The 26,074-nt window shown below is 45.7% G+C and overlaps 1 protein-coding gene across 1 annotated transcript in view; it reads right to left on the minus strand.

The window, feature by feature from the left end:
* The window catches only part of LOC129337368 (vasoactive intestinal polypeptide receptor 1-like), a 77,550-nt gene that overhangs the window by 16,903 nt on the left and 34,573 nt on the right, over positions 1-26,074 (minus strand). Inside the window, exons 2-7 of the mRNA XM_054990969.1 lie at positions 7,173-7,272; positions 5,442-5,549; positions 3,922-4,031; positions 2,620-2,717; positions 1,036-1,168; positions 153-306 (exon numbers count right to left, since the gene is read on the minus strand). Coding sequence (XP_054846944.1) covers positions 153-306; positions 1,036-1,168; positions 2,620-2,717; positions 3,922-4,031; positions 5,442-5,549; positions 7,173-7,272 — 703 coding nt within the window. The remainder of the gene's footprint in view (positions 1-152; positions 307-1,035; positions 1,169-2,619; positions 2,718-3,921; positions 4,032-5,441; positions 5,550-7,172; positions 7,273-26,074) is intronic.

Here is a 26,074-nt window from a genome sequence, read left to right on the forward strand (position 1 = left end):
AGGCTGTCAGCAAGGACCCTCCTGCCATAGCTGCAGCTTGGAGTCCTAATGCTTATACGCCAAGGCCGCTAACCAATCTGACTTGGAAGTAAATCCCTCTCGTATCTCCCATGTCAATCTGACAGGAGAAGGAACCAAAGCGGTCTACTCACCCCAACCGATCAGGACGAACTTCCATGCGTACTGTTTGTCAGACACAAAGGTCAAGATCAGCAAGGTTTGCAGATACAGGCCTTCAACCAACAGCCAAAAGAAGTTGGCTAAAATGCTGAGCTGGAAGAAAGCTACGGCAGCCTTGCACAGCACCTACAAGACAGGCGAGAAACCCAGTAGTCACTGTTAAGCACAAGGAGATCACGTTGATGTGATATAAGTTCCTATCTAAAGGCTGGAGCTGCTTATATCGTGGCAAGGAGACTGTGTAGTTTGTGGTTAAGAGTGGCAGGACTCTAATCTGGAGAGCCAGGTTTGATTCCCCACTCCTCCGCTTTCAGCCAGCTGGGTGACCTTGGGTCAGTCACAGCTCTCTTGGAGCTCTCTCAGCGCCACCCACCTCACAGGGTGATTGTCATGAGGATAATAACACACTTAGTAAACCGCTCTGAGTGGGTGGTAATTTGTCCTGAACGGAGATAAATCAAATGTTATTGTTGTTGTTATTTAGCAGCGGTATGTCCTTCAGGAATCCAGGAGGGAAACAATAATTTAGGAGTGGGATCTATGTAGCCAGAGTTTGACTGGGTTACAGTTAGAATGAGTATCTTGTGCTTCCTCCAGTCTGTACATTTATAGATTTTTCTTTAAAAGTAAACCTAGTATATTCTTTCCTCTCCTGAAAATTCCTCTCATGTTGGAAGCATAAAATGATAATAACAGATAAGGTCAAATCTATCCTTTTCCCTCACAAAAGCAGGATATAATTAAGAAAGCTCGATGGTATATAATTAAGAAAGCTCGAAGCCAGTCTTACAGCAAACATAAAATCTGAACACAAAAATCAAAGTTCAAAAACTGAGGAGCGGATAAGCAACGTACTGTTGACATCAGGCAGTGGTCCATGCTGTCATCTGAGAACAAAATGGCATCTTTGGTGAAAATGGCCGCTGCCCTCAGGATAAACGAGACAAACAAATGTGTGTGAATGTAATTCCGGGTGCAGTGGAATTTTCTGAAAGGGAAGAGAAAAGGGAAGAAAAAACATTCAGCTAAATATTGTCTATACTTACCTAAGCAAAACTGACTTCAGTTTTTGAATATCTCGGCAGTAGTTTATGAATTTGTCTTTAGCTAGCAGGTATGGCAATGAAATGTAGACTTGAGGCCACAGGAGTAGCACAGATCTCCTGTATAAGTCAGTGGACTGTGGTGGCCACAACAAGAGTCCGCTGGTGGCTACACTTGGCCTTTATGGTGCTATTTGAAAACCCATACACAAAGAGGACAAAAATGAAAATGGCCAGCAGTTTTAATGCCAGAGGCCTGCTCTTTGCTGCCAACAGCTTTGGCCTCAGAGTTACATTTTCATATCCTCCTGTCATAGATCCAGAGGAGTTAGCCGTGTTAGTCTGTAGTAGCAAAATTGAAAAGAGTCCAGTAGCACCTTTAAGACTAACCAACTTTACTGTAGCATAAGCTTTAGAGAACCATAGCTCTCTGCATCTGATGAAGAGAACTGTGATTCTCGAAAGCTTATGCTACAGTTAAGTTGGTTAGTCTTAAAGGTGCTACTGGACTCTTTTTGATATCCTCCTGTGATACCAATTTACTGACCAGAGGACTAAATCTGGAGGCTCCATTCCACACAGTTCAGCTCTGCACAATTTTTGGCAGAGCAGAGAGGATTTATTGGCACTCCATCAAAAGGCCATTCCAGGAGACCATTTCACATGTCCGTAGCCTATGGCATGGCCAGTGATGGCTTGTCATAGTCTGGTAGCCACACAAGATATAACTGGCTCATGTTCAGAGTGTCATGGAAGTGTTCTTGGTGATTCTAGGGGATTGTCTTGCACTACGAGATGCTTTGGCTGGTGTCTAGCTGGTGTCAGAAACATCAGCTGTGATCACAACAAACAAGGTAGAATCCTAGAGTGGCCTAGAAATTGCCTTAGTCCTTGATGGAACCTCCCCTGTGCATTTTTGAACTTGGTGCATGCAAATAGGAGATCTAGAGTTCTTTGTGCATTTCTGGAATGGACTCCAGGAGAACCCACTTTTATCATCTGTTACTTTTTAAGCATTTCATTTTCACTCTGCCTGTTCTCTTTGCTGGTTTCCCCCTTCTGTTCACTTTTTAATGGCGTTTTATGCCATTAAAAGACGACTGAAATCTCATGCGCCCCTAAAAGAAAGCTCAACTTTACAATGCAACCAGAGTGGACTCAAAATCTGGTAACATCTCAGAGCGATTCTAGCTTCCAGTCATGCGAGAGTCCAGTCATGATAAAGCAAATTCTGGAGCACTCATCTACCATGTGTGGTGGGAGGGAAACACAAAAGCATTTTTAAGCATTGTGTGTGTGGGGGGGAAACAGTGTGAGCCCAAATTGAGAAAGGCAAGAGACATGAAGTAAAGTGTGGACAATGGTGCTATTTCCAAAAGGCGAAGTCAGTATTTACCGAAATAAGGTAAAGATGAGAAGAGCAGTAAAGAGCGAAACCAGAGATGTTGCATAGCCGGTGGTGTAGATGTACCAGAATGCTGAATAGTATGATTTCTGTGGAGGAAAAGACAACATTCAGAAATAGAGGCATGTGAAGGGAACTTGTTCAGGCATGGTCTCCCTTGGTAACTGCTGAGGAGGAGGAGGAGGAGGAGAATGAATTTCCTCTTGGCTATTGATACACATTCCTTGGTTTTCAAATATCTAGACGGAACATGAACCAAAAAGAACCACAAACAAGCCCATTTCGTGGTTCCCAAACCAGCGGTTCATGGTAGCTCGTTTCTACGAACTTCCAAACTTGTCCGCTGGTTCGTTTAGTTCATTTTAAATGCCCCTTTCTGTGCTGCTGCAAAGTGGCATGGAAAGGGGCATTTAAACCCACCGATCAGCTGCTTGTTGGGGAGATCCCCGACAAGCAGCTGATCATTTAAACAGCAGGGCTTGGCTGCCTGGCCAGGAGTTCCCGGCCAGCCAGCAAGCCCCACCTGCAGTTTAAATGGCCATTGCCCCGCTGGGGAAATGCCCCTTTCCGTGCCGCTACAAAGCTCCTCCAAGATGCAGGAATGGTATCTCATCATGCACTGCCAGTTTGTGCATGCTTAAACCATTCCCTGTAACCATCCCCTGTGCCCTATTGCCTTTCTGTGCAGAAAGAGGGAAGCGGAATCAAAACAGAGTCACCACTCTGCAACAGCGACTCAATGATATGGTCTGCGGACACTCGCTAATGTAAACTGCTTTTTTGCTGACACGTGCACAGAGCAGAGCCATGGACATGAGTTCATCGGGGGTAAAAGAGAAACGGGAAGGTGAGGAAAAAACCCAACTCTGGCCACTCACATAGACTCGTGTAAATCGTCTCGTCTAGTTTGTTTCTCAGTAACAAATCTGTAATGGCTCCATTCTGGTTCTTTTCAGTAGCTGTCCCTGTGTTGTGGAATGGGATCCCAGTGGAGGTGCACAAGGCATCCTCACTCTCCATTTTCACAAACATTGTAAGCTTTTTAAAAAGTCAATCCTTTACGGGAAAACATAAAAAGCTACCTTATATTGAATCAGACCACTGATCCACAAGATCAGTATTATCTACTCTGACTAGTAGCATATCATCTACTACCTGATCCTTAACAGGAGATGCCAGGGATTGAACTTGGGACCTTTTGCATGCATCTCCCCCAGTCCCTCCCCTAGGATTTAAGCATCTTGGATTGCTTACTGACTTAACTTCTTAGTTTTATATTAAGTCTTTACTGACCTGATCTTCTGGTCCTTTTGTTAAACTGTCTTCAAATCCACAGGCAACAGAGTATGGTGGGAATGGCTCAGACCAGTAATTTCCCGGCGTACAATTTCTGTGTAGGAACCCTGTAAAGGATGTCAGCATCAAGCAACACTCATCACCAGGAAACTATAACAACAGCACAGCACATACTGTAGTTGTATCGGTAACCATCTTTATGTGAAACGTGTGTTGGAGGAGCATTTTATGGACAACTTGGACAGCCAAATAAGACCAATAAATGGGTTGTAGATCAAATCAAGCTTGAATTCTTCCCAGAAGCTAAAATAACTAAATGGAGGCTGTCGTTCATTGGTCAGATCTTGAGAAGGCAAGATTCACTAGAAAAGATAATAATGCTAGGAAAAGTGGAAGGCAGTTGGAAAAGAGGAAGACCCAACATGAGATGGATTGACTTGATAAAGGAAGCCACAACCTCCAGTTTGCAAGACCTGAGCTAGGCTGTAGAAAAGAGCAAGAGTCCAGTAGCACCTATAAGACTAACAAAATTTGTGGTAGGGTATGAGCTTTTGTGAGTCGCAGCTCACTTCTTCAGGTATCTGACTCACAAAAGCTCATACCCTACCATGGAAGTTCATACTCTACCCTACTCATACCCTATCTGAAGAAGTGAGCTGTGACTCATGAAAGCTCATACCCTATCACAAATTTTGCTAGTCTTATAGGTGATACTGGACTCTTGTTCTTTTCTACTGCTAAAGACAGACTAACACGGCTACCCATCTTGAGCTGAGCTAGGCTGTTAATGATAGATGTTTTGGAGGTCTTTCATTCATAGGGTTGCCGTAAATCAGAAGTGATTTGATGGCCCATAAAACACACACAGCCCTCAAGTTCCCATGACCCCGACTGTAGTGTTGGTTCAAATGTACACGCTCTGCCTTGTCTACGTCTCAGGGTTGTTATGAGGATAAAATAGACACCACCCTCAGCACCTTTAAGGAAGAGGAGGAGAAAAATCATAGAATCATAGAATCATAAAATCATAGGGTTGGAAGGGACCTCTAGGGTAATCTAGTCCAACCCCCTGCACAGTGCAGGAAATTCACGACTATCTCCCCCCCTCACACCCCCAATGACCCCTGCTCCGTGCCCAGAAGATGGCACAACACCATCAGGATCCTGGCCTGGGGAAAATTGCTACTTGAACCTAAAGTGGCAATTGGCATTACCGTGGGCATGTAAGAATGGGCCACGAGAACTAAACACTGATGCAATCCTTCCTGCCCTCCCTCTCAGGATCTGCCCAGGTTCAGAGAATCAGCATTGCTGTCAGATGGCCCTCTAGCCTCTGCTTAAAAACTTCCAAAGAAGAAGAAGCCACCACCTCCCAAGGAAGCCTGTTCCACTGAGGGGCTGCTCCATCAGGAAGTTCTTCCTAATGTTTAGCCGAAATGAACCAGTGTAGTAGATAGGTCTACAATAAATTGACAGTGCCACATGCTGAGAAGCAGAAGGGAAGGGACATTTCTTGCCTTGTATATTGGTGATTTCTTCAAAAAATCCTGGACACGAGACTGTCACAACCTCTCCAAAGGTGGCTTGCGGCCAGCAGCTCAGCCCGTCCCAAACACCGGCGCACCCTGTTGAGAAAATACCTGTCAAATCAGCATAACTTAGATGTAGAGCTCGCTTCTTCAGATACTATGAAAAGGAAATCACATTCCGCCTTTTAATAGGGGGAAATGACAAAAGGGAAGGGGGGACAGGAAGATTTGGGGGTAGAGAAAGGCTTGGCGTGAATACCGTCATAAAACTTGCAGGTTTGATTCTCCGTGTAAGGGACTGGAGCTGACCATGAGAGAGGTCAGAGGTTTCAGCCTTTCTCTCATTGAGTACAGATAAGCAAAAGTGAGATTAAGCAGAATGGTGTTTTGCTATCTTCTGAGCATGGAGCGGGGGTCACTGGGGGTGTGGGGGGGAGGTAGTTGTGAATTTCCTGCATTGTGCAGGGGGTGGGTCTAGATGACCCAAGATCCCTTCTATTGGGTTTTAGTCACGGCATGTTAACTGAACAAACTGCAGGCAGAAAGCTCTCATCCAAGTTGGAGAAGCAGTAACTATTTATCTAAAGAAATATATTTACATAAGTTTAGTGGACAGAAAGAAGTAGTAACTGATCTAACTAGCTAGGATGGCTTTAGATTGAAAGTAGGCCATCTCTTTCAGGAGGAGACACCACGCTGCCTCTCCTGGTGCATGCAGGGAAGAAGAGAGAGAGGAGGGGGAGAGAAGGGAAGTAAGGAAGTTCCCCTGGCAGGAAGGAGATTGATAGCAGCCTATCTATCCAACTGACTCTATGGTTGTTGCCTTCCTTCTTCTTGGCTAGCAGCCCTAAAGGCCTGAGCAAGAGACATCAACAGTCCCTTCTTTTAACACCTCCCAACTGTATGATTCTATGATAAACAGCACGTAATCAAGGAAAAAGCAGTCCAAAGCATAAGAAAGTTAACAGATATCAGTAAATGGTTACAATATGTTAGAACATGCTAAAAAGAGCCAATTAAAATTTTTATTTGGCAATGGGCCTTGATCCTCCTGTGATTGCTGGACAGCTCATTGCATGCTTGATACACTTAGTCCAGGACTTCTAGATGAAGTTTGCACTCCAGAAGAAATGAGCATTGTGGACCTGTTAAATGATCCTAAATTTGGAACAAACCAAATCTCCGCATTTGCACAAAAAAGACCTCTCTGGGGATGGGTGGGCACGGTTGCCACCACTGCCATGGCAAATGCCAGGAGATTTTGAGGGTGGTGCTTGGGGAAGGTGGAGTTTGGGAAGGGTGTGATGTCACTTCCTTGTGACTTTCTAGGAATTTCCTCTAATCTCTGTGGTAAAGACCATAGAGATGTGGAAATTCTGACAGCGTCACTATAGAGGCCATTTCCCAGCAATTTGGGGGACTGGGGCAGAGGGCAGGGGTTTACCTGCTGGGGCAAGACAAATGGCACGCTTGGAAAGGATTCCAGTGCTGGCAATATTTGGGTTGGTGCCTGGAGAAGATAGACTTTTCGAAGGAGATGGCGTTCAGCAGGGATTTTATGCCATAGACTTCATCATCCAAAGCTGTCATTTTTTCTCCAGGGGACCTGATCTCTGTAATCACTTACAATACTGGGAGAATTCCAGACTCCAGCAGAACAATGGTAACCATAACAACAAGGCCCGGTCAGTACTCTCAAATCTAGGCCTAGGTTATTACCTGTAAAATCTGGTGAAAGAGAGTGGTTTTTTCCTAAACACTGAGCCTCATCTTTCATAACCTGCTGGAAAATCTTGCATTCTGGATGGATGGAAGCAACCTGGAAGGAGCAAAAGTAAAGACTTAGACCGTCTGCAAGTGTTACTAGTGGGCAGAGATAGTGTGTGTGAGTTTAGCATATAATCCGAATGGATTGCATTTAGATTTTGCGTGCAGGGCCGGCACCACCATTGAGGCAGTGAGGTGGCAGCTGTGGGTGCCACGGAGCTGGAGGGGGCACCAGAGGATGGTGCCAGGGGCAGAGGTGTGCATCCCGTGCCACTGCTGGCCAGCCCTGAACCGCTGCTGGCCAGCTTCACATCGCCACCGCCGCCGCACGCCCCTGGGAGGGCGCAGCAGCCATGGGCCAGGGACGACAGGCGGCTGGGGCAGCGCCCGGCATGCAGGAGGACTCCTCACACCGCCCCAGCCACTTGCCGGCAGCACTGCGTGATGATATCACGTGATGATGTCATCACATGATGATGTCATCGCGCAGGCCGGGGCCCGAGTGCAATGCGCGTGCACGCGAAGTTGGCCTCTGGCACCAGAAACCCTGGCGCCGGGGCTGTTTGCATGATCCCTGCACCATATTGCTATAGACCCATAGGCAGTGGATCTGTCTACTCAGTTTTCCGCTTCATCAGAAGGAGAGAGAGAGTGCAGTGTAGTTGTTTGTTAGTCAGATTAAGACTGAGGAAGTTTAGGGCCAGAATCCTATGTGGTCATGAAGCCTACTGGGTGAAGATGGGCCAGTCACAGCCTTATCTATCTCGCATGTTCTTCTGAGGATGAAACAGGAGGTAGCAATGATGCAGGTTTTAACTTAAAATCATGGTTTAGAACGTTTAACACAGTAGCCCTGAGAGTCTGCTTTTAGGTTCTCATGTAAATTTGGGAAAGGTATATTTTTTCACTGTTTCTGCTAACTTTCAGCTTTCAGCCTCAAGAAGGAGAACGTATGAATAAATGGCATTATGAAGAAAATGAAGAATGTGCCATGGAGTCGCATCTGACTAACCGTGATGCCAACCACGGGGTTTCCTAGACAAGAGATGAGCAGAGGCGGTTTGCCATTGCTTTTCCCTGTGTAGCAACCGCGGTCTTTCTTGGATATTTCCCATCCAAATACTGATAGCGTCTGACCCCACTTAGCTCCCAGACCCTGAGCAGCTGGGTATTTGGGCTGCTAAAACGGCACTATACCACCAAATAAATCCCAGAACAAGTGGAACAGTTTGCAACAATTATTTATTTATTTATTTATTTCAAATTTCTATTCCACCCTTCCCGTGAGTGGGCTCAGGGCAGATAACAACACATTAAAACACAATAAAAATTCACCTACATTAAAACATCATTAAAACAGCAGTGTATTTCTATTAAGACACATTTAAAACAGGATGGTGGACAGCCTTCACAGGGAGCATTAAGATTTTATACACCCCTTTTTCAGGCCGGCGGAGGCCCAGCCTCAGCCATGTGCCAGGCATTATTCAATGGGGGTGCTCAGAGGTAACTGAAGTCATACCTTTAGAGAAAAGGAATTAGATGTTTTAATAAAGTCATGTAAGGCTCATATAAATGTAAGGCAGTCATAAGACAGGGTTGGCCTTGGATAGCCACACTCTAAAATGCCCTAATCTCTCTAATTTAATAACAACAACAACAACAACAACAACAACAACATCCAATTTATATACTGCCGTTCAGGATGACTTAATGCCCACTCAGAGCGGTTTACAAAGTATGTTATTATTACCCCCACAACAAAACACCCTGTGAGGTGGGTGGGGCTGAGAGAGATAGAAGCTGTGACCGACCCAAGGTCACCCAGCTGGCTTCAAGCGGAGGAGTGAGGAATCAAACCCGGTTCTCCAGGGCCGTTTCCAGATGGCTTACCTGAAGAGATGCCGCAATGTTGTGGATCGTGCCGGGGAAAATGCGAAATATCACGTTTTCTCGCATGAGTTTTGCACGACGTCATGCAAAACTCGCGCGAGAAAACACAATATTTTGCTTTTTCCCTGGCACGATCCACAACATTGCGGCATGGAGCGGCTTCAGGTAAGCCATCTGGAAACGGCCCTGATTAGAGTCCCGCACTCTTAACCACTACACCAAACTGGCTCTTTGATTCTGCAAAGAATTCTAGAGTTGGCATTCTGTCTTTATACGTAAGCAAGACAGGAGAAAGTATGACATATATAACTTTTTACTTCTGATCTTATTTACATATGCTAGTTTTTTGTATACTTGTGATTCTTGTTTATTTAACCGGTTTGAGAATAATAAGGTTCTTAAAAGATCACCCTGGCCTGGATAGCCCAGGCAAGCCCAATCTTGGAGGTTAAGCAGGTTCGGCCTTGGTTAGTAATTGGATGGGAGACCTCCAAAGAAGACCAGGGTTGCAGAGCCAGGCAATGGCAAACCACCTCTGTTAATCTTGTGCCTTCAAAACCCCAACAAGGGTCACCACTCGCCATAAGTCAGCTATGGCTTGATGCACTTTCCACCACAACCAGCATCTTAAAAGATAACATCGAGTGATTCATGGCCAAGGTACAAGGTTTTCACCACAACTTGGAATAAATAAACTTCTGCCCTCTCTTCAGTCAGAAGATTGGTACCAGTACTGAGTGATCACTGGTGACCCTTGTGGTTTAGTGGTTAAATACATTGCTTTCAAACTGTCAAAGAGACTTTGTGTTTCCACACGCCTGTTTTAAGCAATACCTGCTCCCCAAATGAATGGGATAAAAATCCATAACAGTGACTCTATGTATGCTGTGTCAACTCCTTAGAGGAAAAAGAAAGGGAATGTAATAAAAAGATAATCAAAATAGACACCGTGTCAAGGATCTGCTTAAATTCAGGAAGTGAAAACTATTGATACATTTTCATAACATAAACACAGAATGACTGATCTTGACCATAATATGACAATACTACAATAATAAAATAAGAAGAGTTATCCAGCCCAAAATAGCCATCTTTTCTAGATTGTATGCCCGCAATTGGCAATTTTCTTTTTTGCTTTTGTAATATATTGAGATGCCCAACTCCCAAAATAATTTCTTTCTTTATTCACAACTGGAACCCACTTTCGAAAAGCAGTTTGGACATTTTTCACGTAACCTATTTTTTAAAGAAAGACATATCAGGCTAAACTGATTTTTTTTTTGCTTTGTCAGACCAAACAAATGCTCAACTTTCCACAACGGTAACAAAACGATTACTCTGAAAAGGGCAATCCAATTTACATTTCAAAAGATCCTATTCAGGGGTTTGGCTGAATTTTTTTTTTTCTCCTTTTGCTGTCGAAGATGCTTTTCAAGACGGGTAATAACATGAAATTGTTTACTGTCGTGATACTTTTATACTGAGTTTTCAAAAATCCAGGAGAACAGAATTAAGGTGCAAAGTTTGATTTGTATTTTTTTATATACCGATCCCTTTGTCTGAAAAGGCATAAAATGATCTTATGCCAATAGCTGAATAGACTATTCAGTCTATTCAGGAATAAGTGAGAAACTGGCTCATGGATAGAAAATAGGTTTGGGCTGCTCAGGCTAGAGACTGCTATTTCACTGCCAGGTTTTGAAAAGTCTTTTAAAAGCCAGTGTGCTGTAGTGATTAGAATGTCAGACTAAGATCTGGGAGACCCAGGTTCGAATCCCCACTTTGCCTTGGAAGTTTGCTGGGTGACCTTGGACCAGTCTCTCTCTCTCTCTCTCTCTCTCTCTCTCTCTCTCTCTTTTTCTGCCTAACCTCCTTCATAGACAGGGCTTTTTTTCAGCTGGAATGCGGTGGAATGGAGTTCTGGAACCTCTTGAAAATGGTCACATGGCTGGTGGCCACGCCCCCTGATCTCCAGACAGAGGGGAGTTTAGATTGCCCTCTGCACTGCTGCAGCGGCATGGAGGGCAATCTAAACTCCCCTCTGTCTGGAGATCAGGAGGCGGGGCCACCAACCATGTGACCATTTTCGCTGAGAGCAATTTAAACTTTTAAAAACTCCCCCCTTGTTCCAGCTGACCCAAAGTGATGTCATTGGCCCTGGGAGCATGCATGCACTTTGCGTGTGCACATGTGGTACCAGGGGCACCACCTCCTGCCAAGAGTTGCCCCCTGTGTTGGCAACCCACTGAGTTCCACCACTTCTCTTCCCAGAAAAAAAGCCCTGCTTATAGGGTTGTTGTGAGGATAAAAACAGGGGACGGTGTTGTAACATCCATTTAGTCTCCATTGGGGAGAGAAATGGGGTATCAATGTCTTAATCAAATTACGCTTTGAAAGTGCTTGATGTGAGATTTCTCAAGGAGGACCCATTTAGGAGACAACAGTTATTGTCTCTTCTTTGCCCAGCCTTTCCTGACGGCAGTGATGAGTTGCCGTGAACAGGAGAGTTCTAAGGAGGAGCTGGGCCCAGGCCTATTTCTCTTGGATTGGAACGCACAACACAGTCTGTACCGTCTTTATTCCTGAGCTGCTCAGGAGGAAGACGGTCGTATAAATATTTTAAAGAATATCAAATAAATAAATTCAGCAAGGGAATTGTCACTGGAAGCTGCTTCAGTGCCTGGAACTGTCTCACTGGATCAGAAAGCCTGTTCTTCTAGAGCTCAGATATGCATATTCAATATTTATTGCCTTGATCATGTACAATTATGCTAACAACGCCTGGCAAATCAGCTCCAAATAACCTAAAATTATAACCAAGCAGAGCATCTCATTAACACCAATGCTTAAAATATCATCCTTATTCAGAGATCTTTGAGAGTGTGGATCTACCGGAGATCAAAGTCCAGACTGTTAAAAAATACCCTGCCTTTTAAAGCCGCGAGTTAATAAAATTCCCCTTGTATCAATATCTGAATGTATTATATAGCAACTGTTTTTAGCAGAGATTGCTGATAAATTGCAGCAAAAGTAAAATGTTGAGATGTGAGGAATTTTATAAAAAAGTTGGAGTGGGGAATTGATAGGACTATTATTACTGGCATCTACTTAATTTTCTTTTAGGCACCAGGCCCAAACGCATCTTTTTACCCAGACTTTTAATTAGAAGTGTTATCGTCAGCTTTTTCATTGTCATTTGCTCTGTTTTGTGGATAGGTTTTTCCGGCAATTCCTAGAGCTACCCATTGTCAGTTCTGAGTTCTACCTGAAAGTGACGTAGTGACGTGGGGGATCTTCCACATGCCCCTGCCCTTCCGTTGGTTGCCCGGCTTGGCCAGGCAATCCTAGTTGCTATACAACCTTTTATCACTCAATTGTGGGATGCAAAAGGAAGGAACCCTCAATAGATCAGACATGCTCATAAATACTCATAGGAGCCCCGTGGCGCAGAGTGGTAAGCCGCAGTACTGCAGCCCAATCTCTGCTCACGATCTGAGTTCAATTCTGGTGGAAGCCGGGTTCAGGTAGCTGGCTCAAGATTGACTCAGGCTTCCGTCCTTCTGAGGTCGGTAAAATGAGTACCCAGTTTCCTGGGGGTAAAGTGTAGATGACTGGGGAAGGCAATGGCAAACCACCCCGTAACAAAAAGTCTGCCAAGAAAACATTGTGATGCAACATCCCCCCATGGGTCAGTAATGATGCAGTGCTTGCACCTTTATACTCATAAATACCCTGAAGAGCTAGTGTAGATCCACATTCCACCATTAAGGTCACTGACACACAAATCCTAAACCAATCAAACCACAGAAATCCTAAACCAATAGGCTTAGACTGGAGTAACTCTGCTTAGGATTTCTCATATGCAAACCTACCTCACATGGTTGTTGTGGATTTTCCGGGCTGTATAGCCGTGGTGTTCCTGATGTTTTGCCAGCAGCTGTAGTTCCTGATGTTTCGCCAGCAGCTGTGGCTGGCATCTTCAGAGGTGTAGCACCGAAAGACAGAGATCTCTCAGTGTCACAGTGTGGGAAATACATATCAAAGGAATCACTGATCAGATGGGAAAGCTTATGAAAAAGTACAGCTTACAAACAGTATTCAGACCCACCAGAAAAATACAACAGATGCTACGTTCAGCAAAAGACAGTAGAGACCCCCTCCCCTCTGCAGGAGTATACCATATACCCTGCAGCTGTGGACAAGTTTATATCGGGACCACAAAGTGTAGCATCCAGACAAGAATAAAAGCACATGAAAGACACTGCAGACTTGGCCATCCTGAAAAATCAGCAGTGGCTGAACATAGCCTAACTCAAACAGGACACAGTATCCTATTCCAGGACACTAAAATACTTGCAACTACTTCATCAGACTGCACAGGGAAGCCATTGAAATTCACAAGCATAAGCAAAACTTCAACAGGAAAGAAGAGACTTTAAGAATGAATAGATCATGATTTCCAGTCCTGAAAAACACCAGTCTAACAAAATACTCTACATTCTACAATAGCCCTGCAGAGAAGATTAGCATATCAAGCACCAATCCATATGCAAAAGAACCTCCTCAGGATACAGTGAAGCCTCCCTCCATTAGCATTCCACACCCTGGGAAACTCTTACAGGATGACTCAGCTCAACTCCACCCCTTCTGATTAGATATAAATGACCTGCCAACATCTTTTCCACACTGTGACACTGAGAGATCTCTGTCTTTTGGTGCTACACCTCTGAAGATGCCAGCCACAGCTGCTGGCGAAACGTCAGGAACTACAATGCCAAGACCACGGCTATACAGCCCAGAAAATCCACAACAACCATCGTTCTCCGGCAGTGAAAGCCTTTGACAACTACCACACATGGTTGTTGTGAAAATACCGTGGGGTTCTACCCTGGATCGCCTTGGGAAAAGGGGAAGCCAAAAATGTATTAGATAAAAAGATAGACTGACAAAACCCACTTGGCCAAAAAATACCTTTCTGGCAGGGAAAGAATTTAGCAAGGGATGATTTCAAACTTCTCATCTCAGTAGAAAAGAGCAAGAGTCCTGTAGCACCTATAAGACTTCGTATTGCCTAGCAGGGAAAACCTCCTATCTAGCAAAGCAACAAGGGGAACGTAGCTAAGGAGGCAAGGGAGAAATGCAATTAAGTCAATTACAGTATATTGATACATATAATGATATATATAATATAGGGAGTTATACAATGTGTCCCTCAAAAGTCCATATGCAGTCTCTAAAGTCCAATTACATTTCAATTATATTTCTTTTACAGGTAACTTCGCAGCGGACGCCGACTGGATCTACGAGGCTTCTAAGTGGATCCGCGTGTTAGCTTGGTCATTAATTCCTACATTGCGTTTGGCCAAAGGCCCCAGAAAGTTGACAACAAGCCTTCCAGCTTACTGTTCTCTGCTCGTTTCAAAAAATTTCTTCTTCCAGCTACAAATTTGTTTCCTTTAATAAACTTCCGATATCCAAAATTCATCATAAGCAATTCATCTGTCGGGTGAACAGATGGTAGGGTATTTGTGGTAGCTTTTGTGAGTCGCAGCTGTCTTCTTCAGATACCTAAGCTCACAAAAGCTCTTACCCTACCACAAATTTTGTTGGTCTTCTAGGTGCTACTGGACTCTTGCTCTTTTCTACCACTATAGACAAACTAACATGGCTGCTCGTCAGGATCTGTTCTCATCTCAGCTATTTCAAACCCCAAATCCACATTTTCGATTTTGATTCTCTCTTGTGCAAATCAATTTGCACATCATTCTCTGCTTCTTTTTACCAAATTTCATTCCGCCCCCCCACCCCCAAATGTAAGCATTATTATTTTGGCAACAGTATGTCAACACTGTGTATTTCATACATATCCACTCAAAAATACCATATAAGCTGTAAGTAAAAAGCTTACAAGTGGTAGGCAACATCAACAAATCTGCAAAACCAACAGTGAAAAGTGGTGTGCGACGAGATTATAAAAAAGAAAGGAAATCACATTTGTTCTTCAGCAAATTCAGCCAGGAATGACTTTGGGACGCCTCTTCAGAACCCACCATTTGGGCGTTTGAGGTTCAAAGCCTGATTTGGTGTTGAATAGGTGGTGCTTTTATATTTAGCCCGCAGTCTCTTGACAGACACGTGAGCCTTCGAGGGGGGTGAAATGTGTGAACAATGACTAATCCTGATCAGTCCTGTTCTATTGTGTAATAGCTACAAGGGCCGCTGTCTCAGACATGTCCTCTTTGAAACGGCAAGGAAGTAAGAATCTTATCCAGGAGAAGTCCGCAAGGAGCACCTGTGGATCTCCTCACAAAGGTCCCTGGGGAGATCAGAGGCTTTTCGGTTTTCTGAAGTCATGGAATTTTTGAGCCTTCCAAAGCCTTTGAACTCTTTCGAGGTTGGCCTTATCTGGCACGTAGCATTAGGAATGGTATCTCTCCCCCCCCCCCCACACACACATCTCCCCCCACAACAATCAATTTTTCTTCTTGATTTTCCTTAAATTTCCGCTCCCCACCTACCCCAACCCGTGTGGTAGATGTCACCTCAAGAGTCTCTTCCACCCTGCTCCTCTGCAAATTGTGACGCCTCCTCTCCTGACTGCCGCTGCAGGGAAAAAGTTTCCTTTCTACATCTAATCAGGTTTTGACAACTTCTGTGACTCTTTCTGTCATACCAATTAAAAAGTTCATAGCTGTCAAAAGTGCTTCATGTGCTTAAAACATAATAGCAGTGTTCGTTGTTAGCGGGGCTTGTCAAACATTCAAATGCAGCCAGTGACGCCAACAGAAATTTTGCAGATGAGGGAGAAGAGAAGAGAAGAGAAGAGAAGAGAAGAGAAGAGAAGAGAAGAGAAGAGAAGAGAAGAGAAGAGAAGAGAAGAGAAGAGAAGAGAAGAGAAGAGAAGAGAAGAGAAGAGAAGAGAAGAGAAGGTAGTGGCTAGAATATTGGGCTTGGTGACAATAGGAAACAGGGAGTGATTCTGCACACGTTGGATAATGCACTTCCAATCCTCTTTATAGATCATTTGGAATGGATTTTTTTGTGTGCGGAACAAAAAATCCACCTCAAACGATTGATAAAGTGCATTGAAAGTGCATTATCCAACGTGTGCAGAATCAGCCAGGGTTTCATATCTGTACCCATAAAATTCACCAGCTGCCTTTGGACAAATCACACCTTATTAGCCGAGACTTCTCTATGGGATTGTTCTGATTCTAAATAAGCAGCTTGACTTCCTTGGAGGAGGGGCAGGATAAGAATATAACAAACTAGCAATGAAGCCCCCTTTTTAAAAAAGGGGGCTCTAGAGAACGGAGCCCTCTCTGGAGGGATGGACCACCTTGCCTGGCATTTCTGTCACGGTGGCACCCTCTGGAGACACAGCAGGATAGAAGGTGAGTTGTCACCAATAAGGCTTGCCTTTTATATAATAGGATAAATGGGTAACTACTGGAGGTAGAGCTAGGGCCCAGTCTTCAAGACTGTCCGTCTGGGTCTTGCTGTACCTCTCCGAGAACAAGATTCCCATCTTGCATTTTGAGTGTTTGCTGTCAGAAAGAGAAATGTCCACCAAGCGTTCCAAGGGAACTCAGAGCCGAAATGAACATTTCTTATGAATTTATTTCATTCATTTCCCAGGCACTCAAGAATGACATTTTGAAATTTGATCAAGATGGGTAGCCATGTTTGTCTGTAGCAGTAGAAAAGGGCAAGAGTTCAGTAGCACCTACAGGACTAACAAAATTAGTTGTAGGGTATGAGCTTTTGTGTGCCACTGCTCACTTCTTTGTGAGCCACAGCTCAGGAAAGCTCGTACTGTACCACAAATGTTGTTAGTCTTATAGGTGCTACGGGACCCTTGCTCTTTTCTACATTTTGAAATTTATTCGTTGGAGTTTTCCAAGCCCACCAGAAAGCGCAGCGTTGAATTGTTACATTTCATCCACAACAGTTGGTGCCTCTGTGGTGGGTCACAGGTGGCATACTAGTGTTCACCACTGAGCACTGCCCAAAGGGAAGGGAAATGGGGTGTCCTTACCTGAGGGCATCGTGAAGCGCTGTGGGAAGACACACCATGCAGGTGCGTAGAATGGATAGAAGAACTGAAAGTGGACACGGGTAAGGCCATCACTTGCCAGTGTCAGATTCTGCTATCCATTTAGTAGTATAATGATGTGGCTGTGTTGCCCCTCGCCCCGTCGCCACCTCCTGACATCCCTCAGTCTGGGCACTGAACCCCTCTCTCAATGATGAGAGTTGGAACCAGCCCCCACTGGCCAGCCACAGGTGCTACTGCTGATTCACATACACACCCGCTCCTTTTGCCATATGTGAAATCCATCCCCACCCCCAAATCTAAGATTCATATATTGGAATCCAAAATTTCTACTGTGTGAAAAAAACCCCTCACCATGCTATCCAAATTTGCAAGATTTTTGGGGTGTGGTTTCTTTCTTCCTTGTGAATTTCTGTTCTAGAAAACATGCCTGTGTGAGCAGGGCTGGCGCCACCATTGAGGCTGTGAGGTGGGCGCGTGGGTGCTGGAGTGCCAGAGGGGGTGCTGGAGGGGGTGCCAGGGGTGGAGGTGCATGCCACGGAGCTGGCGTGGCTGGCCCACAGCTGCTGCAGCTGTACAGCCCCACGCCACCACTGCCACTGCCACACGCCCCCAGCTGGGTGCAGCAGCCACGGGCCAGGCACAGCAGGCGGCTGGGGCAGCGTGCGGAGCGCGGGCAGCCTCTGTGTGCCACCCCAGCCACCCACTGGCCAATGGGCCTGGATTTGCTGCATGATGATGTCATCACGCAGTCTGGGGGTGCACACGCGCATGTGGGGGTGGCCACCGGCACCAGAAACCCTGGCACCAACGGTGTGTGTGAGAAAAGAGAAAGAGTGATGTATAATATCGAGAGAGGGACAGAGAAAGCTCACATTTCAGCTCTTCTGAATTTTGGCCAAGAAATTTTTAAAAACTCAAATGTCAAAGCGTTCTGCTTTCAAACACCAAATGTTCCCAGGAAATACATATTTTCAGCACTCCTCTTCCTTACAGTGTCTTAATCATTGCTGGCATGATTTCCAAAGCTTCCAGTTATCTGACGGCCGCTGAAACAAAGTTATGTAGGATTTTGATATGCATGATCAGGCTTTTATTCAGAACAGCCTCTCAGAACCAGGCTTCAAGTACTGAGAAGCCAAAGGATGAATTTCACTGTAGTGGTATCAGAGGGAAAGAGAAACCCAGCCAGTCTGATACACAAAGGACAAATGCACCGAGATTCAAGATCTCATCCAAAAAAGATACTGAAGTGCTATAAGTGCAAGTATGAACATGAGTGAACAAAAGAGAGAGAGAGAGAGAGAGAGAGAGGAGAGAGAGAGAGAGAGAGAGAGATCCAACAGCGAATCATATCCACACAGAACTGCTCGCAGATCTAAGTGAGATATAAAGATGTATTCACTAATGCAACATGTCACATCTCCAGACCAACATCCAATGTGCAATGGGAGACCCACTTCTAAGTATATTCTTGTCTATTTTTCTCCTGCTTCCATCTCTTTCTCTCTCCCTCATCTTTCTCCTCCCAAGTCCCATCCTATTTTTTAAAAAGGAAAAGGAAATCGAACTGTCCCCCACTTCTGGGTCCCGATCCATCAGTTGAAGGAGAAAACTCTTTCTGCAAAGCAGAAGGGCGGAAAGCAGCCAGGAAAGTTCAGATGCAAACATGGGAAGAAAGATCTATGTAAACTCATCAATTGCTGGCATCGCATGTGCAAGTTCGCCCCCATTCTGTGTTCAATGATCTGCAATAAATACCACAACTTCTACATTCTGCAGTCACAATTGTATATTTGCGTCCCTCGTTAACTACTATGGAATAACTTGCATCCCACACAGAGGTTTGTACATTCACAAAAAGCGGACGGAGAAGTCGATAACATGAATTATTTTACTGTTTTTGAATTATCCTGATCGGCAGAAGGTTCAGAGGCAATATGCACAGGTCTTAAGCGTGCACCTGGCACGTGCGTTCCCCTGTGCGCTGAACGTTCCCTTTTCTCTCTCCCCCTTCAAAAATGAAAGCAGAATTTGCTTACCAGAGAGAAGAGCAGGCAGAAAAAAGTTAGCAGCATCTTCAGCAGCAGAAAGAGAGTCTGTCCCTCTCGGCTCTCCCCTGCCGATTCACAGCAATTAAGTCCCACCTCTTGCCTGCACCTTTTCAGCTCAGCAGTTTTTCCTTCTGCAGGCACCAATGCTCACTAACCCTCATAACTGAAAATAATAACTTTCATAATCTTCTTCTTCTTGCTATTATTTACAAAGAACTTTCCTATCAAAAATACAAAAAGGAGAACTGTGGCAGTTTGAAAATTATTGAAGAAAAACAAAAGAAGAGAGAAGTGACTATACCGGGGGGAGTAGAGTTAAAGAAGAATTACTAAGCAATTATTCTATTTGATTATTCTATACAGTATTAAGTAATAGTTATTATGTGATATATAAGAATAGAAATTAATTAATTAATTATGTTGCTGGCAGATAGGGGTGTAATCGAGAATTAACAGAATTAAAATTCATGAATACAAGAAGGGGGGGAATGAGAAGTAGCATATAGAATATAGGTTAAATTGATTGACTTATGCTGAAGGCATTTTTGGTTATAGCGATATTTAGAAATGTGTAGAATATGATTCAAATTGATTGACTTTATGTTATAAAGATAAGAGATATAAGAGGAAGTAAAGAGTAACATATAGAGTATAAGTTAAATTGGTTGACTTATAAATGTATTCATCACTTATGAGTACTCAAGTCATGTATAGGGAGGGATAAATTGTTTGTCCCATATTGATGACATTAGAATGAATAAGTTAGAGTACAGGATATTGAGAATATTACCAGTATTATCACTATTGAATAACATGCCAGGAATGTATTAGTTAGTTGATAAGTGAAGGGAAACTGACTTAGCACTGTGTTATAATAGACTAGCTTAGAAGAGTGTGAAAGTATATGTTTAATTGACAAAATAAGTTGAAATGAGTAGGGGAAGAATAGACAAAGGGTTGGAAAACTGTTGGAAGTCAACAAACGGGGGGGGGGGAGGGAGGGGGTTAGAACTGGAATATTAAAGGAATTTGATTGTTATAAATGACAAAATATTTCTAATTCCAATAAAAATTTTTTAAAAAAATACAAAAAGTGTTGTACAAGGAACACCAAAAACAATGGAAAAATAGAGCCAGGAATCCAATACAGCCGGTGAAACGGATTATAAGGAGAAGCAAAACCAGGGCCGTTTCCAGACGGCCCCCCGCCTCGCGAAACGTCGCGCGTCGTCGCGCGTCGTTGCGCAGAAAACGCGAAATATCGCGTTTTCTCGCGCGAGTTTTGCGCGACGTCGCGCAAAACTCGCGCGAGAAAACGCGATATTTCGCGTTTTCTGCGCAACGACGCGCGACGACGCGCGACGTTTCGCGAGGCGGGGGGCCATCTGGAAACGGCCCAGCTAGCAAACCTGACAGAACATTCTTTCAAACCACCACATTGGAACAATATGGTAAAACTGTAAAGCGTTGAGAGGCAGTGTGGTGTAGTGGTTAGGGTGTCGGACCAGGATCTAGGAGAGCCAGGTCTGAATGCCACGGGGGCTGGGGAACCTCGGGTCAGTCACACCCTTTTTGCCTAGCCCACCTCTCAGAGTTGTTGTGAGAATGAAATGGAGAAGAGGAGAATGGTGTCCTCTGCTTTGGATCCCCGCTGGGGAGAAAGGCAGAGTATAAACGAAATGGATGAACGAGGGTGTTGAACAATAGCGTTCCTGGGGAGCGCGTTCCGAAGAGTTGCAGCCGCTGCTGTTCCACATTCTCAGCACCTTCACCTCTGAAAAGGAGGGGATTTGGAGCACAGCCTTTGAAACTGACTTCAGAGGTTGGAACTAGGAAAAGGCTGCCTTTAAAGTATGAACTATCTTTTTTTTTCTAGCTTAGTACTCAGGCTGTAAAAGAAATTCTCAGGTATATTGGATCAAGTTTGACATTGCTTAGAGGGGTTCTTTTAAGCTGTCCTTTTGAACATATCTGACTCCTGAATAGAGCTGTCAGGTCCCCCTACCCTCCCAGAGAGAAAGGGGGGACCTGGCACTCACCTTTTGAGATGTCTTCCCAGGTGGCACAATGACATCACTTCCAGGAAGTGATGTCATCATGCAGGGTCCAGGAGCACTCCTATGCTTCTCACCGTGATTCAGCCTGTTGGGGCCCAAATTGGCCCTCTGCAAAGCATGGGAGCGCTCCTGGGGCAGCGTGATGATGTCATTCCCAGGAGTGACATCATCATGTCACTGCATTAGCATGCTCAGGATGCCTTTTCCCCCACCTTTCTTCCTCCTGCCACCCAGGTGAGTGCTGGCTGGGGGCTGAGGGTGGGAGCGGGGGAGCCCCTGACCACAGTAGGGGACCTAGGATCCCTATTGAAGCCCAAGAGGGAAAAAAATGTCCATTATCTCTGTTTCTCTCTTTTATGGCAATCTATTCCCTGGGATAGAATGGAAAGGAAAAACATTCCTTCACTGTCTTTGTGTTCTTTGTGCCCTGGACAGTGGTCCCCTGCTGAATGTTTTGTGATAATGATTCATTTTGTTGTCCTTCTCTTGGGGGCTGAGAATGAAATCCAATCTCCCTCTCTTTGCTGAGCATTGCAAACAGTGTAACAGTGTCACAGAAAGAGCCCAGCCTGACTGCCAGAGGGCTCCAAAGTGTAACTGCTGATTAAAACCAAGTGAACGAGCTCATATTCATAAACTGAAAACCTTTGAGGCCTGCTTAGTCATAAAGATTGGCAAAATGAAAACCTGAAGGTCTGTTTACTCAACCGGACTGGGTTTCACTGGACTCAATTCAACACTGTTTCGAAAGCAAAGAAAGAAAAAAAGAAGAATGACATGCAAACACTCATCCTGGAGGGGAGGGGGGAGACCCAATTTACATAATATCAACTGTCAGGGAGAAAAGAGGAAGGATCTCTTTAGGTCCCTTTAGGTCCCATTTTTTATTTGCATAGACCTACTACAGTTCCCCATTGGCGGTGTGTGGTAGGGACAAGCTGGTGCCATGGGGTACAGTGGGTGTCCCCCAATAGAAGCATGCTCAGAAAGTGAAAATAATGGTGGTTTATAAGGTTGCCAGGTCCCCTTGTCCTCCTGGCAGGAGAGGGAGGACACCTGGCTCTTACCTTCTTCTTGTTGTCTTCATGTTGCACTTGCACGCACAATGATGTCATTTTCGGGGATGTCACTTCTGGTGATGTCGCCGCCAGGGCTTTTTTTCTGGGAAAATTGGTGATGGAACTCAGTGGGTTGCCCTAGGAGAAAACGGTCACATGGCTGGTGGCCACGCCCCCTGATCTCCACACAGAGGGGAGTTGAGATTGCCCTCCATGCCGCTTGGCGGTGCGGCGGGCAATCTCAACTCCCCTCTGTCTGGAGATCGGGGGGCGGGGCCACCAGCCATGTGACCGTTGTCAAGAGGTTCCAGAACTCCGTTCCACTGCGTTCCAACTGAAAAAAAGCCCTGGTCGCCGCACAGGTGTGGGAGTGCACGCGCACTTCACAGCAGGCCGGGACCCTTTTGAGGCCCAAATTGGCCTGTGACAAAGCACAGGAGAGCTCTCAGGGTGGTGTGATGAAATCAGTCCCACCATCATGCTGACCCAGGGGTGTGCCCGGGAGGCCCCTTCCCATGCCTTCTTTCCCCACTGGCCAGGTAAGTGGAGGCAGGGAGTGGAGGGCAAAAGCGGAGGATCCCCCACCCCGACTGGGGGAATGGGATCCGTAATGGTTTATCACACACAATTCCCTCCAATGCATACAATGTAATGAATGCAAAAATTCTACCTAGTTTCTGAAATGATATCAACGGCTCATATCATAGAAACGGACTTGTAGCTCAGGCCAGAGCCCTGAGCCTTGATAACGTGTTTCCAAACCTTCATTCCACGGTTGGGCCCTATGCCAACCACCTCTATGCAGCAATGAGGACAAAGTCTGGAACTGTAGTAAAAAAACTCCAAAGAGATAAATACAGCACTTCGGGGCCCTAGATGAATCTCTAGATGTTCCTGTGTTCCTGAAATGAAATCACTCAATTAGGAACCTTGCAATTTCTGTCAGAGATAAATTAGTCACACACACACATAGCATGAATGCATCCTGATATAGCCCTCACCACTTATTTAGAAACAGAATCATTTGAAAATAGGGTTAACGTTCCCCCAGTGAGGAGGGGGGATCCCCCGGTTCCAGCCTCCGCCCCCCACGACCACTCAGGCTGGCAAGGGGGAAAGCATGGGAATGGGCCTCCCAGGGCATGCTCCCAGCACGGCTCAACTATATCATTCATGGGAGTGATGTGCAGGCCCCGGAAGTGCTCCCGGGCTTCACTCTGGGCCGATTTGGCCTGTTTGGGGGCTTAAATTGGCCTGGGGCGAAGGCCAGGAAGAGCACTTATGGGGCCTGCTTGATGACATCATTCACAGAACCACAGAGTTGGAGGGGGCCATACAGACCATCTAGTCCAACCCCCTGCCCAGTGCAGGATCACCCTAAAACTTCTCTGACAAGTATTCATCCAGCCTCTTCTTGAAAACTGCCAGTGAGGGGGAGCTCACCACCTCCCTAGGCAGCTGATTCCACCTTTGCACTACTCTGACCGTGAAAAAGTTCTTCCTAATATCCAGCAGGTACCTTTCTGCATATAATTTAAGCCCGTTGCTTTGGGTCCTACCCTCTGCTGCCAACTGGAACAGCTCCTTGCCCTCCTCCAAATGACAGCCTTTCAAATATTTAAAGAAAGCAATAATGTGCCCCCATGGAGAACCAGTTTGGTGTAGTGGTTAAGAGCGCAGGACTCTAATCTGGAGAACCGGGGTTGATTCCTCACTCTTCCACATGAGGCCAGCTGGGTGACCTTGGGTCGGTCACAGCTTCTAGCTCTCTCAGCCCCACCCACCCACTATTGTCAGGGGTGCTTCATTCCTGGAAATGACATCATCACGCTGTGCCAGGAGCACATGCGTGTTATGCACGAGCACAAGAAGAAACTGCAGATAAGGGCCAGGTTTCCCCCACTCCTGCCAGAAGGGTAGGGGGTCCTGGCAACCCTATTTGAAAATAATACCTATGTTAAAGTCAGTAAGTCATTCACATCTGCTACCCCGAACAGTGTAAGAGTACAGGCCTCCAATTCATTGGTTTCCAGAAGTCCCACTTCTAATTCTGTTGCAAATTTTAATAGCAAATAGTCTCCCGTTTCCGAAGACTCACGTATGTGCCCAACGTTCATCAAAGATCTTTGTATTTGACGTCTTCTGGTATTTCTTCTCAACATTTCATATTTGACAGCTGATATTTAAGAGTGGTTTATAGCTAGTGTGTCACAGTATTTGGTATCTGAGCATCTATGAGCTGGCATGCTCTGGTATTTCGTATTCAACTATATTTGGTAGTTGATGTGCAAAGGCCTTTTGTATCTGACAGCATTTGATTGACAATGTGCAATGGCATGTGGCACTGAACAGTCCTAAACAGCTGTCAGTTTATGAGACTTCAAGGAATAGCCACATCTCGGATTGGGGAAAGGGCGTTGGACATTCATCAGTCATCACCACTGCTGCAAAGATCTGAAAGACGCAGATGCCACAAAGGAATAAAGCCCGATCACAGAGATTAAATACATCTGGAACTAAAGGGTTGCTGGTGAGTGCATTTGCAATGCTAGTAAGTGCATTTGCAAGTAGGGCAGGTTTGGGATCATAAACAACTCAGGGCAAAGCTGAACCAATTAGTCCCAGAAGCACTAGTTGGCCCACAGTTGTAGTGATTGTTGTAAGTTAGAGTCTCTCTACACAAGACATCTTACACGGTGACGTTCAAATGTAGAGAGATGTAATGTTAGCCAGGAAGGGCAGTTTAAATAGACAGAGCCGGTGGAGATTGCGCCTCAGAGAGTTTGTTAATTTCATTTTCCCCACCAGGAAGGCTCTGTCAATTTCACCTCCCCTTAGGGAACGCGACGATGAAATTAACAAACTCTCTGAGGAGCAATCTCCTCTAGCCCTGTCTTTTTAAACTATACTTCCTAGTTAACATTGCATCTTCCTACACTTGAACATCCCTGTGTATGAGGTCTTATGTAGAGAGACTCTTAGAGACATGTCCTTATAAGGAGCATAGAGGACAGGAGTTTACAGACAATCCCTGCTGGCTAGAGGGGAGGAGCTACAGACAGTAGGAGTTAGAAAGCACTGAGGAAAGAGAGGAAAATACTGTGTTTGGCAATTACTTCTACTTTGGTGTGTCCCTCGTATGATCAGGGCTGGATCGAGGGAGCAGGGGAGTAGCCTGCCCCCGATGCTGCCAAAGAGGGGGCACCCGGCGTGGCTGCCAGCCGCCGGGAGCGCACCATGGCTTGCCGCGCGGGAGGCTGAGCACAGGGTTGGGAGGCCCTTGCCTGCCCCGCCGATGGGGCAGCTGGCTTGCCATGCACGTAGGACCTCCCAGCCCTATGCTCAGCCACCCCAGTGCACGCACGCCCGCGCTGCCAGCTCTGTGGCACACCATACGCTGGGGTGGCTGGCTTGCCTTGCAGGCGGCATGGGGCAGCAGGGCAGGCAAACCACGTAGAGGGCCTCCTAGCCCTGCGCTCAGCTGCCCATGCAGCAAGCTGGCCGCCCCAGCACATGCCCGCACTGCCGCTGCCAGCTCCGTGGCACACCGGGCACTGGGATAGCCAGCTTGCTGTGTGGGTGGCACGCCTCCCGCCCCTGCATAATGATGTCATGGAAGTGACATCATCACACAGCGCCAGGAGCATGCGCGCTCTGCGCGCACGCAGAGGGCCAGAGAAGGGTTTCACTGGGTGCCAGCAACCCTAGATCCGGCCGTGCATATGATTGAACCACA

The sequence above is a fragment of the Eublepharis macularius genome, chromosome 11, assembly GCF_028583425.1.
Source record: "Eublepharis macularius isolate TG4126 chromosome 11, MPM_Emac_v1.0, whole genome shotgun sequence".
Taxonomy (NCBI): Eukaryota; Metazoa; Chordata; class Lepidosauria; order Squamata; family Eublepharidae; genus Eublepharis; species Eublepharis macularius.